The sequence below is a fragment of the Procambarus clarkii genome, chromosome 6, assembly GCF_040958095.1.
Source record: "Procambarus clarkii isolate CNS0578487 chromosome 6, FALCON_Pclarkii_2.0, whole genome shotgun sequence".
Taxonomy (NCBI): domain Eukaryota; kingdom Metazoa; phylum Arthropoda; class Malacostraca; order Decapoda; family Cambaridae; genus Procambarus; species Procambarus clarkii.
Window position 1 is genome coordinate 19,426,267 of NC_091155.1, and position 21,415 is coordinate 19,447,681.

The 21,415-nt window shown below is 41.4% G+C and overlaps 1 protein-coding gene across 1 annotated transcript; it reads left to right on the plus strand.

The window, feature by feature from the left end:
* Positions 1–20,468: 20,468 nt before the first annotated feature.
* On the plus strand, positions 20,469–21,026 carry LOC138355555 (coiled-coil domain-containing protein 1-like). The gene has a single exon (XM_069310807.1). It carries the CDS (start codon positions 20,469–20,471, stop codon positions 21,024–21,026), a length of 558 nt encoding a protein of 185 aa, XP_069166908.1.
* Positions 21,027–21,415: the final 389 nt, after the last annotated feature.

Genomic DNA, 21,415 nt, shown 5'->3' on the forward strand with positions numbered 1-21,415 from the left:
CATCCCTTCATTCCCTTCATTCTATCCCACCACCTATCCTCTCCTTGTATCCCTTCCCATGTGTTATAAAAGTCACACAAACATACCCTTTTCTTCTGATATTTTCCTTCCAGAGATTAAGAGGGTTCGGGTGAGGGCTGTAGGAACTCCACTGGTCTCGGTCCAGGGAGGCTGGTGCGGAGCCTCAGGCACTGCACAGGATCATTTTACCATGATTTATATAATTATATCCAATCCCCTCAGCAATGTCATTATTTTCGTGTGTACTCACCTAATTCTCTTCAGTGAATTGCGCTTGGGAGAGAGAGATAGAGAGAGAGAGAGAGAGAGAGAGAGAGAGAGAGAGAGAGAGAGAGAGAGAGAGAGAGAGAGAGAGAGAGAGAGAGAGAGAAAGAGAGAGAGTACTCACTCTCTTGGTAGTGTGCTCACCAAAAAAAACTTATATGAAAGTTCCCTATATAATAGTTTCAAGGTACATTCTCATGAAATAAATGAGTTTCTAAGAGCAGGGTTCAGATGAGCTGAGATAGGATAACAGCTCTTGCTTGTAGTTTCACTAGATACGTCATTTGACAGTCCTTATGAACCTTATGAACGTATTATAGTCCTAGTTAAAAAAGAGAGAGAAAAAAGGAAGACATGGAGAGACTTAGAAGAAGGATATCAAACATGATGGAAAACAGAGAATAACTACTCTCCACCACCACAACTTTACTAATCATCACCAAAAGTCTCAAGTCTTCACTATCACACACATCTCTCACCACTACTTGCTAGTCCCCCCAACACCGTCAACGGATGTCAAAGATCGCGCAGAAAGCCTCATAGCACCCTCACCTTAATAAGGCTGCCGGCTAACCTCTTAGACTCCTACTCGTCTTGGGGTTATCTGAAGGTACCCGACCATGACTCGGAAGTATTGGTTATATATTCCACATGCATAGTATACCGCCTCTCTTGAAGTATAATGGTAATCTTATTGTAAAACGGCTGTGGATGAATGGATATGCATTCGCGTATATGTGGGTCATCGTTGCAATGTGACTTTTAAGTTATCAACTTTTTTTTTCCTTTACGATAGCCGGTATATAAGTTGCTTGTGACAGCGCCTCCTACATGTTTTCTCTCCCCCAACAGCGCCTCCTACAAGCTATCTCCCCCCACACACCTCCCTCGAATCATCAACACAATGCCCCGCAACTCGTTTAATTTAATTACAATCATCTGGAGAAGCTTCCAGCGTTTCGATGAGTAATTTCGTATGGCCCTTCTTCCGGCGGCCATCTTCCACACCCTTTCAGGGTTCGTAACATGTTTCTCACATGTTTCGACGGACTATCATAAGGGCTAAGATGTAGACCATATTACACATTCATCTTCTCATGATAATAAACAGACTCAAGCTCAGTAAGACTGTAACAATATAATTATGATTATAAACTGTTGTCTTACTGAGGCTGTAAGTGAGATGGGTGCTCTCATCTCACCAGCATCCGTTGTAACGTAGGAGTAGAGAAATAGATGAACGTGAAGAAAATCGAAATACATATTTGGTCTCTTATAAATTTTTCTAGATGGAGTACCCGGCGGTGCTCGGGTAGATCTAGTGAGAGCGTCCACTCGGTACCCGGGTCAGCCCGGGGCTTGGGGGTCGAACCTAGCATCATTCCACCAAAAACAAATCCAAGGAAATTGTTAGAAAAACTAAAATTAATGGGAATATATATGGTATATCAATGCAAGTCAGCAAATCCTTTCTCTGTCTCTCTGTCTGTACTTCTCCCTGTCTGCGTCTCTCTCTCTCTCTCTCTCTCTCTCTCTCTCTCTCTCTCTCTCTCTCTCTCTCTCTCTCTCTCTCTCTCTCTCTCTCTCTCTCTCTCTTTCTCTCTCTTTCTCTCTCTCTCCCCCCGTATCTTTCCATGCTTCATGCTCCACTGTTTTTTTATGTTTATCTTTGTGTGTTCCTCTGTCCCTTTGTTTCTGTATGTGTCTCTGCCTCTGATCTTTGTCTTTCTGTCTCTCTCTGACTCTGCGTCTCTCTCTTTCTCTGTCTTCCTGTATGTACCTGTGTCTCTGTATCTATCTCTGACTTATTCTCTGAACCATAGTCTCCCTGGCTGCTAGTGGGACTCTCAATGGACGTACAAATCTTCTAAGTATGAAGGGAACTAACACAGCCAAGACCAGGGACCATGCTAACGTGTATCGAGGAATTATTGCTATATTCAACGCCCTGTCCGCGACCGTCAAAGTGATTGGGCACCGATTCCTCCCTCCGTCCCTCATATCCCTTTCCGGTGGCGTTGAAGTAGCTTCTCTCGTTCCGAAGTCGAGAGAGAACTTACAGTAGAGAGCTCTCTCCCTCCGAAGCCGAATGAGTACTTACAGTAGAGAGCTCTCTCCCTCCCAAGCCTGGTATAAATTACAACAGAATGCTCCTTTGCTCCGCGCATCCATTCTACGCTCACAAACATGCCAGATTGGAAGTTGTGAAGACCTTTACATTTAAGAGAGAGCGAGGTTGTAAATTGTGGATTAAACATCAAGCCAGGGAGCAAACACTAGTCGTATAGTGACCATGAGAACAACGTCTCATTTGACTCTCTTATCTGGTATTCTGCACAGGCCTGAGTAGTGCTAAAATAAATACCAACATATTAGACTCACTCTACACTGTTGATCTTGGGAGACTTATCATGCTTAAAGTGATTCGCTATCTAAACATTATACAACACTGTATTTGCAATATTATTCAGCCCAACATAACTACTGCATTATACAAAATAAAGTAGCAACGAGATTATACACCACAGAAGTAGTAACTTCTAGGTTGTAGGATATTGTATGTAGAATGTAGTGTTGTAGAACTACATTCTGCAACACCTCGTAGTAAACTACAATATTCTTCTCATACTACATTACAATGCAGTTTTCATATTAAAGTCCGGTCAACAAGCCAGCTAAACCGAGGAATACAAGTCTGATCTGTGGAGGCTGTGAATACAAGTCTTATCTCATCAACAATACAAGTCTTATTACAGCTTCTCTCACTTGCGATAAAACTCTCGTCTCATCTCATCTGCCATATAAGTCTTATCTCATCTGCGATGCATGTCTTATTTCACCTCATTTCATCTCCCCAGTGTTGGCATCTCTTGTTATCTCCTGCGGCTCCAGGTGATCATGTTATCTTATGTTTGGTCTTTGATGTATATATGGTTTAGTACAGTGATCTCTACGATATTATTTTGTAAATATTGAGACGCTGTTATTATTTGGTCAATTTATGGACTTATAATTGTAATTATTTTATGATTATTATTCTAGTTATTGTTAAAATTATAGCTTTTATTCTAGTTATAGTTATTTATTTTTTACGTCTCGTTATTTTATAGTATTTTGTTAATCTTTCTCACTCTCTCTCTCTCTCTCTCTCTCTCTCTCTCTCTCTCTCTCTCTCTCTCTCTCTCTCTCTCTCTCTCTCTCTCTCTCTCTCTCCCTTTTTCCCTCCTCGCTACACACGTAGAAGTTTGATAGCAGAAACGACTTTACGGGCAAGTTTTTATGAACACTGAAGCTCTGACCATCACCACCTATCCACCTGCATCCTATGCTTCCATCCACACACCTCCACAGCGCCTCCAACAGGTTATCGTCCCCCCAAACAGCGCCTCCAACAGGTTATCGTCCCCCCAAACAGCGCCTCCTACAAGTTATCTCTCCCCCAAACAGCGCCTCCAACAGGTTATCTCTCCCCCAAACAGCGCCTCCTACATGTTATCGTCCCCCCAAACAGCGCCTCCAACAGGTTATCGTCCCCCCAAACAGCGCCTCCTACAGGTTATCGTCCCCCCCAAACAGCGCCTCCTACAGGTTATCTCTCCCCCAAACAGCGCCTCCTACATGTTATCGTCCCCCCAAACAGCGCCTCCAACAGGTTATCGTCCCCCCAAACAGCGCCTCCTACATGTTTTCTCTCCCCCAACAGCGCCTCCTACAGGTTATCTCTCCCCCAACAGCGCCTCCTACATGTTTTCTCTCCCCCAACAGCGCCTCCTACATGTTTTCTCTCCCCCAACAGCGCCTCCTACAAGCTATCTCCCCCCACACACCTCCCTCGAATCATCAACACAATGCCCCGCAACTCGTTTAATTTAATTACAATCATCTGGAGAAGCTTCCAGCGTTTCGATGACAAGTATGGCGTCTGCGGGGCTCCCACTGACCTTCTTGCCAATTTATTTATATCCATAAAGGCAACAGGTATGTAATTACTTGGTAACGAGGCTCTTCAGTGGGACGGGGGTCTCGGTGGGTTTAGTTATAAACTTTGTTGTTAATCACTCTCTTCACCGGCTTAATGAGTTCTTTTTTTATGTGACTAACAAGTAAGTAAACATCTAATGAGTTAATTAAATCATATGTACCTGTGTTCATCTATCTCTCTTCCCTTATTCTATCTTCCCTAAACGACCCTCCTCTTCCCCTTCTCCTGCGTGGAATTCAACTATTTTACATTTCACTCGGGGTTTCAGGCAACTCTTTAGAGGTGATTCACTATATTATTCCAAGTTCTCGTTTCATTGCTTGTGTTCATCTGTAATTATACATGACTTTCTGCAACGTGTGTTTTAAAGTCGTAAATGTTGTCTGTAAATTGTGTTTAATAATTTGCATCAATGTAATACAAATAATGATATAATATTATCATGTAAACAATTCTAAAATGCGTTTGGAATCTGCGTATTTGGAGTGGGAAACACATAACCTATATTCCTAAGTAACTCTTAATACCACAATTCACAAATCAGATTTACGAATGGTAAATTTGATTTTTGAATTGAAGTGTTAAGACCTGCTTGAAATTGAGGGCCAGCCCTCAAACTGAAGAAGGTTTGATGTCGCTCAATCAGAGAGCCACTCGGCCTCAGACGGAAAGACTACAGGAAGAGGAGCTCCGGAAATAATCGCTTTCTGTTCCCAACAATAAATAAAACCTTAAGAATCTCTATATATTTCTGAATATATTTCCGATGACGTAGAAACAAGTACTACAACAAAAACACCATGTATACGAACAAGCAGGCTTGATAGTTATACATAGTGATCATATACACCACGACTATACATCATAATACATCATACACTTGCGAATACATCAACATGAGCACAGAAAGGAGAAATAATATACAAGAACATCAACAATGCCGCACCTGGAACCCAACTGTTAATTGCAAATTAATAACCGCGCAGTTTTTTGCCATCTCTTCTACACATAGTTCTGTTGCACACGTTAAATGTGCTATACGATAATACAGGTCGAATATAAATTGTATATTTATCTGTAATATATATATATATATATATATATATATATATATATATATATATATACATATATATATTTGAGTGAGGTGGGAAGGGTGATGTGGCATTACATTTGAGTAAGGTGGGAAGGATGATGTGGCATTAGAGGATATTAATAGGGTATTAAAAGTATCAACACAAGACAGAACACGAAACAATGGATATTGAATAGAAGTGTTTGTAGAAAGCCTATTGGTCCATATTTCTTGATGCTTCTATATTGGAGCGGAGTCTTGAGGTGGGTAGAATATAGTTGTGCAATAATTGGCTGTTGATTGCTGGTGTTGACTTCTTGATGTGTAGTGCCTCGCAAACGTCGAGCCGCCTGCTATCGCTGTATCTATCGATGATTTCTGTGTTGTTTACTAGGATTTCTCTGGCGATGGTTTGGTTATGGGAAGAGATTATATGTTCCTTAATGGAGCCCTGTTGTTTATGCATCGTTAAACGCCTAGAAAGAGATGTTGTTGTCTTGCCTATATACTGGGTTTTTTGGAGCTTACAGTCCCCAAGTGGGCATTTGAAGGCATAGACGACGTTAGTCTCTTTTAAAGCGTTCTGTTTCGTGTCTGGAGAGTTTCTCATGAGTAGGCTGGCCGTTTTTCTGGTTTTATAGTAAATCGTCAGTTGTATCCTCTGATTTTTGTCTGTAGGGATAACGTTTCTATTAACAATATCTTTCAGGACCCTTTCCTCTATATATATATATATATATATATATATATATATATATATATATATATATATATATTAATATTAATGAATATGGGCGAATGGGTTTGATCAATAATTGTATCACAAATCTTCTCTATATTTCTTACGTTTTTTTTTACAATAGAAAGAAACCCAAAAACCCACATGTATAACAACGCGCCTGTCACTAGAAGCATCAATATGTATCTGTAAATACATAAGTACCAATCATCCAGAATATTAGTGTGCTTAAACGATACATTTTTGCTTTACTAAGTCTTCTGGAGAAAAAGTTTAACGATTGGAACAAGTTTTATCAAAGGATGGAGCTTCTGATCAGTACTTTGAAGGTCGCGGTATACGACTAATTTAATTAAGGACCATTGTCTGATTATTCCTCGAACCTTTCGCAAAATATTTTTTCTTCTTAAGAACGTAATCAGGCTGTCAAATAACTGAAAAATTTATTGCTTTAAAAAAAAGTGGTTGGTGTACCCTATGGATTAAAGGACTTTAGGGTTTAATGCAGAGTTAATGGACGTTCTCCACACACACACACACACACACACACACACACACACACACACACACACACACACACAGAGTCGCCTCTCTTCACATATCAGTTACTTAGATCATTAAACTCCACATTGCCATATTTCAAGAACCTTCCAAATACAGGTTTGCATTAGTTAGGCCAAGAATCCTCGCTTTCCCTTGAAGGAATAATTAGATTAGCCAAGGATGTTTATCTTGACACATCTTATCGCTTTACCCTTCATCAAGCATGACGCAATATTATTTTATGGTTCCTTAAGACTTTATTACACTTCCTAGAGAAAAAAGTAATGGGGCTCTAATACAAATCTTCTCTACTGAAGCTATCTGCATGTGGTGCAGGGGTAGAGCTTTTGCCTCATGCTCGAGGGATCAAGGTTTCGAGTCTCCTAGTGCCCAATATATATATATATATATATATATTATATATATTATATATATATATATATATACACACAATGAAAAATGAATGGGAATTAAATGGATACAAATAAGAGCCGCACAATAAATGCAGAAGGCCTATTGGCCTATACGATGCAGCTCCCATTTTTAGCCACCCATAGGCCTACACGTGGATAATAATAGCATAAGATAGTAAATATTTACAAAGAACTAGACAAATATGTATCAATGATTCTACTCAAATCGCCCTTTAATTGATCTAAGATCAGTTTAGATCAATCAAAGGGCGATTTGAGTAGGATCACCGAGTCCGGAAGGGATGTGAAGGGGGTCTAAAAAGGGTCTATGGCATGTCAGCGTAATCAGACTAGTCCGCGTAGGGTCTGAAAATAATTGTATAGAGTTTGAAAGGGGCACGAAGGGTCTGAATAGGGGCTGAGTAGTCTCACAGACACAGCAAGGGAAGGCTATGGATGGTAGCCAGGAGTTGCATTCTGGTAGCGCCAGGTTCCATTAACTATGACGCTTTTACTATCTATATGGGCGGTGGTAAGGCGGCAGGGGGTGGCAGGGGGGGGTGGTACTTACCTAACAAGCAGTTACCTAACAGTGACCACGGGGAGAATGAGGTCTAGCTCTCCATGTCCCTCCTGCCAACCTTCTTGTACCGCTGTGTTGTGATCGAACTATTCTGATGTTCAAATTCCTTTTCGAATTTGGTTTTAAAGTTGTGGATGGAGGTGGCTTTCACAACTGTTCGATCTATGAGCACAACTACTCATAGTATGAAATACTTTCACAACTGTTCGGATTTACGACGAAAAAATACATTTTGGTCTTATTAGGCCGAAGATAATTATAAGGAATTTCATCTAATCATTCATTGTCTTCCTGACTTTTATATATCTGTATTTCAGTGAATTAAAACGAGACATGTTCCTTCCATGATAAATATATAACACCATTATACATCTAGAGTCATATAGTATCTCCCTTATAAATACTATTCATCTGCTATTATTTAATGATTATGTGTATCATATTCTCTTACCATTATATAGGTAGATTAATTGTATTGGCAAAAAATCAATAAGAATAAATAAATTTATTTATTTAAGCAATGTTGTTTAATGTATTCAATGTTGTTTAATGTATTCAATGTTGTTTAATGTATTCAATGTTGTTTAATGTATTCAATGTTGTTTAATCATACATCACCAATGTAGCTATTTTAATCGTTAGATTTGGTATGTTTGTTGATTATTGCACTATTTGTCATCACCAGCAGAATTTATTTCACCCTATGCCCCTGTTACCTACCAGTAAAATAGGTACCTGGGTGTTAGTCAGCTGTCACGGGCTGCTTCCTGGGGGTGGAGGCCTGGTCGAGGACCGGGCCGCGGGGACACTAAAAAAAAAAAATGCCCGGAAATCATCTCAAGATAACCTCAAGAAGATAACCATTGTGCTAGCACGTTTCACCGTGCTTGAAGCACTATAAACACCATACTTAATACTACGACGAGCCACAAGGGCAAATATACGACCTGCACCTCTAAACAGTTGGGCTTTCTAGGATTGGACTCCAGCTCTTGGGTTCTGTCACCTCCGCCTTGATTCCTGTGAACATGTGCTTTCATCTGCAGTTCATCCACTGCTTTACTACACTGGGAGATTCAAACAGCAGTTTCAGCTTTATTTTATATTGTTCATGCGTACTTTCTAAAAAAGTTTTTCGACGGTTTGGAATTCCTTGCATTTTGCTGGGTTGAGGTCCATTAGCCACTTCTCATCCCAGCACCAGAGCTCGTCCTCAAGCTGTTTTTTCCTACAGTTTTTTATTTTAATCTTTATAATTTGTGTGGCCACCACTCACGACGCTTGGTATGCCGTAATTAGGGTACACGCTCCAAATAATCTATTTAAGCATCCTTCCTTTACCCCCCCCCCCTCACCCTCTCTCTCTCTCTCTCTCTCTCTCTCTCTCTCTCTCTCTCTCTCTCTCTCTCTCTCTCTCTCTCTCTCTCTCTCTCTCTCTCTCTCTCTCTCTCTAAATTATACTGCAAGCTAAGGCTATTATCCGACATCAACTCATCTGAAGCCTGGCCCCTATAAATTAATATTATTAGTTAGCAAATGATAAGTTTGTTAATTAGGTCTAAAACTTTAGTAAACGTTCCGATATAATCATATTCAAACTCCTTTACCGACCTTGACTACATGGAAGACCTCTCTCCACACACACACACACACACACACACACACACACACACACACACACACACACACAGTCAAAATGCAACGGCAATTATGTAACAGAGTGTTTTTCATAACAGAAGTTATGTAATGCAATATTGCATGATAACGGCTGGTATGTAACACACACACAGTATATGTAATATGTGCTAACACAATACTAATACATGTGCTATATATGTGTCGAGATCAGGCAAATAATAAAGTACTTGTATCACAAAATACAGAACTGAAGGAAGAGCAATACACGACAGAAGAAAACGGAGCAACTAATGACCGTCTAAATTAAACAACTAAGACAGGTAATGATGGAGGAAAATGATGTGGACAGTAATAATGAGGAAGAGATATGGTAGTAGAGGCGCATGGGCACAGCTTTCTGACTTAAATTATTTCTCATATTTATCACGGTGAATTAAAGTAATTTTATAGGTAATTACATTAATTACTGTTATTTTATATGTCTCTGGTTGACTCTATGGAGATATTCATCTCGCAGTTTCTTTACACCAATAAGTTCCTTTGTTTTCCTTTCTCTTTGTTACTTTCTTAAGCGTGTCTACTTAAGAAATCTGTAGCGCTTATCGCGATCAATCATGGCGGGTTAAACGGTATTTACTAAACACTTTACGAGCGCCGAATGGACGGAATTTATGAGGGCGGGTTATGGCATATGCAGCCCGTCCTCATAAACACACTTTGCTCTCATAAACACACTTTGCTCTCATAAAGAACGGCTAGATGCTCGTTAACATACCCTCGAACTCATTGTTCATAAATTAAAGTCACTTTACCTCAGCCAGTCCTCAGGCTAAGCGTGTCCACTCGGCGGCCGACCCCTATACGCATTCCCAAATTTGATCGTAGCGTGAATTAAAAATTCAAATTGTTCATATATATATATATTATAATTCGGTGTACAGGTAAGTCTAGAACTGGTTAAACTATATGTTTAGGTTCTTTTGGTAATTATTTGAATTTACAGTAAGTTTTTTTCAAAAACCATATTTTTTACTCTTAATTTTAACTTATTTCCCTATAGTTCCTGGACCACCTATATAGCAAATTCTCTGTCTTTATCTTCCTTGTCAATCCCCATGTGTAATTTTTCATGTAGGGATCATGTCTTCCCTGTTTCGAGTCGCTTCCCAGGCCGTGAGATTTTCCTCATAACTCATTCCTCTCAGTTCTAGTTCTTGTTTGGCTTCATGAATATTAAATTTCTGCAGCTGTGTATGTGCGCGCGCGCGCGAGTGTGTGTGAAAGAGGACAGAATGCATAAGTAAGAGAGCCACATTTACTCGATTCTTAGATATGTTGGAGTTATTTTCCTTCTTAAGTTTGAATAATGACATACGATTTCTTTCTTTCTTTCTTTCTTTCTTTCTTTCTTTCTTTCTTTCTTTCTTTCTTTCTTTCTTTCTTTCTTTCTTTCCCATGGAGTCCCGATAGCACAGTCGGGTTCGTTCTCGACTCGCAATCAAGAATCCCGGGTTCGAATCCCCGGCGGGACAGAAAGGGTTGGGCGCATTTCATATCACCTAATGCAACTGTTCACCCAGCAGTAAATAGGTACCCAGGAGTTAGTCTACTTGTTGAGAAGTTGCATCCAGGGATGGAAGACATACAATTTAACCCCTTGAGGGGGGGGGGAGGACCACGATATAAGCCTAACATGTATAAATATACATTTTGGCAGCCCTGACACAATTAATTAAAAAAAATTAAGGCCAATGTTTACAAAAAAATATTCAAGATGTCTGTGAGAAAGATGTTTCGTGTCATGTCTAAACAGGCAACATGTTATTGTTTTATTTTATATATATTTTTATATATATTTTTTATAGTGTTTATTCCTGTTTTTCACGATTTTTTTTTTATCTGAAAATATTTACAATGTTTCTCAATATCCTCCATATTTATCGAGGATAAACGTGTCTGGATAAATTATAATCCTTCCGTGTTTATTCAAACATCTATTATAGGTATGTGATTATACGTATTAGGTAATTTCAAGGTTATATATAAACATAAATTTTCCAATTATAGACAGGTAGGCAGATAGACATGCAGGTAAGCAGGCAGGGGCCCGATTCACGAAGCAGTTACGCAAGTACTTACGAAAGTGTACATCTTTCCTCAATCTTTGACGGCTTTGATTACATTTGTTAAACAGTTTAAAAGCATGAAAACTTCCCAACCAACTGTTGTTATTGTTATAAACAGCCTCCTGGTGCTTCGGAGCTCATTCACTGTTTAATAATTGTAAACAAAGCCGCCAAAGATTAAGAAAAGATGTACAGGTTCGTAAGTGCTTGTGTAACGGCTTCGTGAATCTGGCCCCAGGTAGGTAGGCAGAAAAATAGGCAGGTAGGAAGAAAAGTATTGAGAAAAAAACAGGAAATAAAGCATGCAGTCAATAAAAAAAAGCAAGCAAGCTATCATGTATGTAGCATGGAAAGCAAGGATCACTACCAGCGTGTTGATTGGCTAATCAACAGTGACGTCAAGCCAGGTGGTCAGGACGGTAAATGTGTCTGGAGTTATGTTGCTATTTGCTATCTGCAAACAACAAAATCTACTAATATATATGACCAAATATCTACTTGCATATCTGTGGCAATGTCAGCTGTCTATTTCTGTCTATCAGTATCATCGTTTTTCCGAATAATTTTGTAAGTGTTGTTCGAATTTCGATTTAGAATGTATTTACATAATTATATCTGTGGTGTTTCTATGTAGTATTTAGCAACCAATCTGTTTATTATCTATATGTATCCCCAATTTGAATCCATGTGTGTAAAACGTCTTTATAGCTTCTCAAGCTAAACCATCATAGTTTTCCAACACACACACACACACACACACACACACACACACACACACACACACACACACACACACACACACACACTTGTAGGGGTCTAGTAGCTGAGTGGACAGCGCGCAGGACTCGTAATTCTGTGGCCCGGGTTCGATTCCCGGACCAGGCAGAAACAAATGGGCAAAGTTTCTTTCACTCCGATGCCCCTATTACCTAACAGTAAATAGGTACCTGTGAGTTAGACAGCTGTTACGGAGCTGCTTCCTGTGTATGTGTGTGTGTGTGTGGGAAAAAAATTAGTAAGTAGTTACAGTTGATTGACAGTTAAGAGGCGGGCCAAAAGAGCAAAGCTCAACTCCCGTAAGCACAAGTAGGTGAATACAACTAGGTGAGTACACACACTACTAATGCTGGAATGACAACAACAAAATTATTGTATCTAATTCTTACCAAGGGCTTTGCTGTTCCTTGCAGCCAATGTAAGCAACATGATCTTGTCGACTAGACAATGAGAACAGCATTGTTTGACCCACTGACTTGCTCCCACCCCTTGGACTGAGGCCAAGATCTTAGCCTCTATGGCACGTATTCTTATTTTCAGTCAATTTGATTTGGTAACCAACTTATATATACCAGAAGGGGTACCCAGAGTTGCCCGAGTCTGGGTGAATATATGTTTCATATATATATTGTTGAATCTTATGTCCCCCATCCCCCTTAGTGTCTTCCATTGTGTCTCCTTTCATCTCGTGTCTACATTCTCTCAGATCTCTGAAAACTCAAGGGAAATCCCATCATACATTTCACACATGAAATCCTGATATCGCATGGGGGGTGTTTATAAATGTTAACATCTCTTAGAGAACTCAACTTAGACCTACCCTATCAAATCTCTGTCCTTCTCGTACCCTAAACCAACCTCCCCAACCTCTCCCTACAAAATTGAGAGAGGCTAACCCAAGGCCTCTGACCTCCAACTTTAAACAGACAAAAATACACAGACAAAATAAAATACAAAAAAAAATCAAGATGAAAACTCATATATAATAAAACTTGTCTCAAGGATCAACACACAGGTGTGCTTCAAGACACAAATTTTTAATATTTATGAACAAGTCAAGATGAGATTAAACATCAGAATACTGTAACATGAACAAAAATGGTGAAGTTGCTAACACGTACATGACTCGTCATCTGTGTTGAGCCGACATTATGGTCGATATTCACCTGCTTGTCCATCTGTCTGGCGTCTTTATTGTTTATTATATTATATCTGACGTAATTTTAATTCTGTTTATGCTGACAAATAAGAGTCAGGTGGTCTTTCTTAAGCATTCATATATTATATATATATATAAATAAAATTATATATATATATATATATATATATATATATATATATATATATATATATATATATATATATATATACTCCTGGGAGTATGGGTTCGAGTCACTTCTGTGGTGTGAGTTTTCAGTTGCATATTGTCCTGGGGACCATTCAGGCTTGTTCGCATATATATATATTAGTATATTTTGGTAGCAGTCTTTCCTGTAGACATATATTATTAAATATGACCGAAAATTCATTTTTATTTCTAGTCTAGACTAGAAATAAAAATGAATTTTGGAGAATTGATTTTTGAATTACCACCAACAGTGAAAAGAAATGTACGAAAGATCGAGAAAATTCGTGTTAGAATCATTAATCTTACTTTTTCGGTCATATTTAATAATATATATATATATATATATATATATATATATATGTATATATATATATATATATATATATATATATATATATATATATATATATATATATATATATATATAAATATATATATATATATATATATATATATATATATATATATATATATATATATATATATATATATATATATATATATAGATATATATATATACGTTTGTGCTTGAATCCATTATCTAGCTTTAATGACCGAATCAAATAGATGATTAACTTATACACTATAAACATAACTTATATATATCAATAGGGGTTAAATTAGCGCTCGTTTATATAAGTCAAATAGTACCATCTAAATAATAGACCAATTTAATGGGTCAGTAATAGTTAAACAGTTGATAGAGCCCACGAGTTAAATATTAGATTGCTAACGTCATTCACAGGTCGCTGAAGATCGTATATTAGAAATTTATTGAGAGCAAAGGTCGTGATGGCACCCACATAACAATGTAAAGATCACTCAAGCAGTCAAACTTGTCCTTGTTAGCCAAATAAGGGGGTAGTTAGGTCCGTGGTTGTTTAGAATGGCACTGGACGTACATGGTGAGCACATTCATAGTGGGTAGACAGCGTCTTGGATTGTTATGCAAGAGTTGTGGTTGAACTCACCTGCTACCGCCGTGGGCACCCGGGGCCAGCACTCTTGGTAGTGGAGACACGAGTTCAGTCCTCTCTCTCTCTCTCTCTCTCTCTCTCTCTCTCTACCTCTCTCTCTCTCTCTCTCTCTCTCTCTCTCTCTCTCTGTCTCTCTCTCTCTCTCTCTCTCTCTCTCTCTCTCTTCATCTTTCCTTCCCTCGTTCTTCTCCATCTCACTCTCCTTCCACCATTCATCCCCTTCCGCCCTCTATCTTTTGTTCCCTTCTACTCTCTCTCTCTCTCTCTCTCTCTCTCTCTCTCTCTCTCTCTCTCTCTCTCTCTCTCTCTCTCTCTCTCGCTCTGTCTCTCTCTCGCTCTGTCTCTCTTTCTGCCTTCCTCTACGTAATATCTTTATTATTTTGTTCCATTTTTACATTCCTGATCTCTTTCATTGCTACTGGACTTCTCTCTCACTCTACCTCTGATCTCTCTCTCTCTCTCTCTCTCTCTCTCTCTCTCTCTCTCTCTCTCTCTCTCTCTCTCTCTCTCTCTCTCTCTCTCTCTCTCTGTCTCTCTCTCTCTCTCTCTTAATCTGGCCAAGTGCCTCATATTCACTGTTGTTTGTCCATACAACAACGTTACATCTACTCTGTCTTACCAAACTGGGTTGGGGTGTACGTAGAGATGTGAGGTTGGTGAGTCAGATAGGGTTGATTGTGGTGGGTGGGGTGGGGTGTGGTTCACTGTGGTAGGTCGGTAAGGGAGGTGGGTTAGGGGAAGTGGGTAGGGGAGGAGGGGGGGGGGGGAGAAGCAAGGTGAAACTTCCCTTCCCCTCCCTTTCGTAGCCAATGTATTCCTAAAGTCGTAATCATTATGAGTACTCCCATGCTCTCCTTCCCAGACACCTGCCAAGGTGACCAGCCCAGACACCTGTCAAGGTGACCAGCCCAGACACCTGTCAAGGTGACCAGCCCAGACACCTGTCAAGGTGACCAGCCCAGACACCTGTCAAGGTGACCAGCCCAGACACCTGCCAAGGTGACCAGCCCAGACACCTGTCAAGGTGACCAGCCCAGACACCTGTCAAGGTGACCAGCCCAGACACCTGCCAAGGTGACCAGCCCAGACACCTGTCAAGGTGACCAGCCCAGACACCTGTCAAGGTGACCAGCCCAGACACCTGTCAAGGTGACCAGCCCAGACACCTGTCAAGGTGACCAACCCAGACACCTGTCAAGGTGACCAGCCCAGACACCTGTCAAAATGACGCACCGAGACCTGCCATGATTATCACGGTGTATTCTAAGATGCATAAAGTAGACTCCAAGTGGTAACAAGGGATGAAAAGTACATACATACTAGGCGGTAAGACTAAGGTAACAGACTAGACAGCGCTGGGAGTCAATAGACAGCGCTGGGGGCTAATAGACCGCGCTGGGAGCCTAATAGACAGCGCTGGGAGCTAATAGACAGCGCTGGGAGCCTAATAGACAGCGCTGGGGGCTAATAGACAGCGCTGGGGACCCAATAGACAGCGCTGGGGACCAATAGACAGCGCTGGGCACCAATAGACAGCGCTGAAGCCCAATAGACAGCGCTGGAGTCCAATAGACAGCGCTGGTGGCCAATAGACAGCACTAGGGGCCCAATAGACAGCGCTGGGGGCCAATAGACAGCGCTAGGGTCCAACAGACAGCACTAGGGTCCAATAGACAGCTCTGGAGCCCAATAGACAGCGCTGGGACCCAATAGACAGCGCTGGGGTCCCAATAGACAGCACTAGGAGCCCAATAGACAGCACTGGGAGCCCAATAGACAGCGCCGGGAGCCCAGTATACAGCACTAGGAGCCCAATAGACAGCGCTAGGGCCCAATAGACAGCACTAGGAGGCCAATAGACAGCACTAGGAGCCCAATAGACAGCACTAGGAGCCCAATAGACAGCACTAGGAGCCCAATAGAAAGCTCTGGAGCCTAATAGACAGCACAAGGGACCCAATAGACAGCGCTAGGAGCCCAATAGACAGCCCTGGAGCGCCAATAGACAGCGCTGAAGCCCAATAGACAGCCCTGGAGCGCCAATAGACAGCCCTGGAGCGCCAATAGACAGCCCTGGAGCGCCAATAGACAGCCCTGGAGCGCCAATAGACAGCGCTGGAGCGCCAATAGACAGCTCTGGAGCGCCAATAGACAGCCCTGGAGCGCCAATAGACAGCGCTAGGGGCCAAGCTGCTCAACACCCCACTTGCTGACGGAACAAAAAGTTAGTCATCATTCCACCAGTGTTGCTAACCCACTGACCTGTCCCTGCGTCCGCCTGCCACACTCGGCCTTGGCGTCGCGTGCGCTCCACCAATCCCAGCGCCGCTCCTACAGCCCCTCCACCAATCAGCGGCCAGATTTGAGCCGCCTCCAGCCACCCAGCTGGCCCACCTGGCAAGTGGCTCGTCCAATAAGGAAGATCTTAGCCCAGTGTCTGGAGGGCCCAATTTAAGCATGCATCTGCCTTTAAACTAGATGGTAGCTGTATATGTAATCTAACTCTCCTTTTCAGGATGACATGTCCATTCCAAGCACACGACATGACCACACGCACGTCTCTTCTGGTCATAAATAAGATAGACAGATGCTGGGAGGGCTAGTAAGATGAGATGAAAGGAGGCTGCATCTCAATAGACATATACCTGTCTCACCTGTCCTTGTACTGCCAAGTCTCGCTCTTACTTTAATGATTTCCTCTGATCTCTCTCTCTCTCTCTCTCTCTCTCTCTCTCTCTCTCTGAATCGTGTCCTGCAACCGTCCACACTCTGGTAACTGGACAACCACTCCAAGCCTGCACTGAGCACAGGTGTTGGGAGATGTTGTGTAATTATGCTGGCAGGTGTGTGTGAAACACCTGTGAGGCTGCATCTTACCAGCAGGAGAGGAAGGAGGAGGAAAGAAGAAGAAGAGAATAATGAGATTAAACTATAAGAATATAGACTTAGAAAGAATGAATTAGGAAAAAGGAGAAATGTGAAACATAGGAAGTAAGAATGATCTCATTAGCAAGGGGATGATAACGTCCTTGACTCGTACTAACATGATAACCTGACTTAGCTCTTATCTAACCTATCAGCACTTCCCTATTAGTGACTAATAGCGTTGTCTAGCTCATATAATGTCCGTCAACTAGCCTCGTTGTGCCTGAGGAACTAATGGATGAAAACTCGATCCCAACGTTCAAAAGGAACTTTCGTGGTCACATTGTTGTAATTTCAAGGGATTTCTTGCACTTGTTTCGTTATAAGTGAAGTATACTGACGGCTGCCGCTTCCTCCGGCTGCGCAATGTTCCCCAAATTCTTGCAATTGCCTCTTACACCCAGGCATCACATTAGCGTTTTTTCCCAACGTGTAAATAGTGATTTTTCGACGCATATTCCTTGCTCAACGCCAGAAGCAGCAACTGGTATGCCATATTAGCGCTGACCTCGACCGCTGAAGTATACTGCAGGAAGCAGACTCATACACACGGCTTATCAGTGTAAATCGACACTGCTGTGATACCTTGAGACTCGTGGTCAACGCCACCTGTATGCATGATAAGGCTCCATTGTGCACGCCAGGTGAATGGTAAAGGCAAAAATTAGCGTTAAATCTGAATTTCACTCACATGCAGGAGTCTGTATTTTGTTTGGAGTGTTTAAAGAATTCTGCGTTTGTCTGGGCATAATTCCTTTGGGTTGTGCTAACATCTTGCAAGGTTAGGGTGCTTCGGGGGGATTTTTTGTTTTGTTTTCAAAGGTCTCGGTATTTTCAACTCCTGTTGAAGAATGAACTGCAAACCAACTTCACTTTGGTGGCCATTTTTGGCAATAATTACCTAAGCAGAATTTCAAGCACAGATTGAAAACCCTCACACGAACCTGTCAAGGATTCTTGTTAATATGAAAATACTCTGTCGGTGGATATTAAACTTCTCAAGAAGTTTGCTTGACTGCAGGCAAGCACCTTGCATAATGTAGCTTCACACACACACACACACACACACACACACACGCACACACACACACACACACACACACACACACACATATATACACATACACATACACACACACACACACACCACACACACCAGCTTCAAGGGGAGCCAGTGGCTGTGTGGATAGCACGCTGGACACGTAATCCTGTGGCCCGGATTCGATTCCTGGCGCCGGCGAGAAACAAAAATGGGCAGAGTTTCTTTCACCCTAATGTCCCTATTACCTAGCAGTAAATAGGTACCTGGGAGTTAGACAGTTGTTACGGGCTTTTTCCTAGGGATGTGTGTGTGGTGAAAAAAAACAGTTGTTAGTAACAGTTGATTGAATGACAGCTGAGAGGCGGGCCGAAAGAGCAGAGCTCAACTCCCACAAGCACAACTAGGTGAATATAACTAGGTGAATACACACACACGCACACACACACACACACACACACACACACACACACACACACACACACACACACACACACACACACTGTTTCTGAAGGTGGGTCTACACTCACTTACGTATCAGTGCTGACCAATCTGTGTCTACGGGAAAGTGAGATCAAGCTCTTGATCCCCGACCTCAAGCCATTCATACCCGGCACGTTAACTATACCTACCTCCACCTCCCTCTCAATATTAAAACTTTCATCATATTTGTTTGCAAAGTTGCGGATGGAATAGGCTTCAACAACCACTTCCCTCAGTGCATTCCCAAGGGCGAGTCTCCTCTCTATATCAGTAAGATGAAATGTCTGTCTGGATATCTGTATGTCTGTCTGTCTGTCTGTCTGGATATCTGTATGTCTATCTGTCTGTCTGTCTGTCTTTCTGTCTGTCTGAACATTACTCGAGGCCATTCGGGGTTTGACCCAGTGCCTCCTTTTAAGAAATATCGGCTCCTGTTTTTTTTCATTAAGTCTGGAATCGGGGATTCGTTTTCCGTGGAGTTTTGAGAGAGAGAGAGAGAGAGAGAGAGAGAGAGAGAGAGAGAGAGAGAGAGAGAGAGAGAGAGAGAGAGAGAGAGAGAGAGAGAGAGAGAGACTGTGGGCTGACCGCGAGGATCGAACAGGATTGTCCTGTATTGGAGGGAGAGAGAGGAGAGAGGGATATAGAGACCCGGGAACAGCCGGATACCTCACTTAATAAATCATAATTGCTAAATCGAAGAACATATACTTCCCCATACACTTCACATGAACGGGTTTCAATCCCTCTATTCCCCTCCTCCCTACTCATCCACTCTCTTACTAAGCCTTAAAGTATGCGCTTACATAAAGCAGGCTCTAGCTCCTGAGACCCAGGATCTGTATCTGTTCATTCCCAAATTCTTGTATGCTATGGAACTCGATTTTAGAAACCCTGTGAATGGATGCGGTACTCACAGCATCTCTTCTCCCCTTTCACACGAAGCCACGAGATGAATATGGAGAATTTATGGCATCTCATTTGTCTTAGTTATGCCTCCATAACCTTCCTCCGTTTTCTTTACGTTCTGCCTCTCGGAATATACAAATTATTGTTACATATACATTTTGTCTATTATTTTCAGAATCATGAGCAACAGTGTACTACAGTGCACAACACAGTGACCTCCAAAGTTACCTTTACAGTGCCCACTACTATACCCAAATGTCAAAAAAAAAAATTAATGCCCACGCTACAAATCCCACAATTCAACAATCAACCACACCACTAGATTCATCACATGCACAACCACCACCACAAGAGGTGTTGATTGTGGTAGATGGAAGGGGGTGGTAATAGGGAAGGAGGAGAAGGAGGAACAGGAGTCGTGTGGAAATCAACGCTTGACCTCCACATTACGGGAGCTGCCTTATAAGGCCGCCAGCTCCTTCCTGTTATTGCTTGCTGCTGGTGACTTTTGTTGATGCTGCTGATGATTCTGTTGATGCTGATGAGTTTGTTGATGTTGGTGAGTTTGTTGATGTTAGTAACTTTTGTTGATGCTGCTGATGATTCTGTTGATGTTGGTGAGTTTGTTGATGTTAGTGACTTTTGTTGATGCTGCTGATGATTCTGTTGATGCTGATGAGTTTGTTGATGTTGGTGACTTTATTCGTGATGCTGCTGATGATTCTGTTGATGCTGATGAGTTTGTTGATGTTGGTGAGTTTGTTGATGTTGGTGACTTTATTCGTGATGCTGCTGATGATTCTATTGATGTTGGTGAGTTTATTCGTGATGCTGCTGATGATTCTGTTGATGCTGATGAGTTTGTTGATGTTGGTGACTTTATTCGTGATGCTGCTGATGATTCTGTTGATGTTGGTGAGTCTGTTGATGTTGGTGAGTTTATTCGTGATGCTGCTGATGATTCTGTTGATGCTGATGATTCTGTTGATGTTGGTGACTATATTCGTGATGCTGATGATGATTCTGTTGATGCTGATGATTCTGTTGATGTTGGTGAGTTTATTCGTGATTCTGCTGTTGATGAGTTTGTTGATGTTGCTGATGAATTTGGTGTTACTGATGACTTTGTGACGCTGATGACTTTACTGATCACCAATAAAGTACAATCGCCTGACATAACAATATGAAAATCCTTAGAACCATTAATCTGGGGACAAAAACGTACGGAATGGAGTATTTGAGAGAACGGATTTGAATGTTACCTGAGATTAGGTATACCATGAAAGATTCTACGAGCATCGCCGTAGATTAGGGGCCAGATTCACGAAGCAGTTACGCAAGCACTTACGAACCTGTACATCTTTTCTCAATCTTTAGCGGCTTTGTTTACAATTATTAAACAGTCAATGAGCTCCGAAGCACCAGGAGGCTGTTTATAACAATAACAACAGTTGATTGGGTAGTTTTCATGCTTGTAAACTGTTTAACAAATGTAACCAAAGCCGTCAAAGATTAAGGAAAGATGTACACGTTCGTAAGTGCTTGCGTAACTGCTTCGTGAATCTGAGCCCAGGTG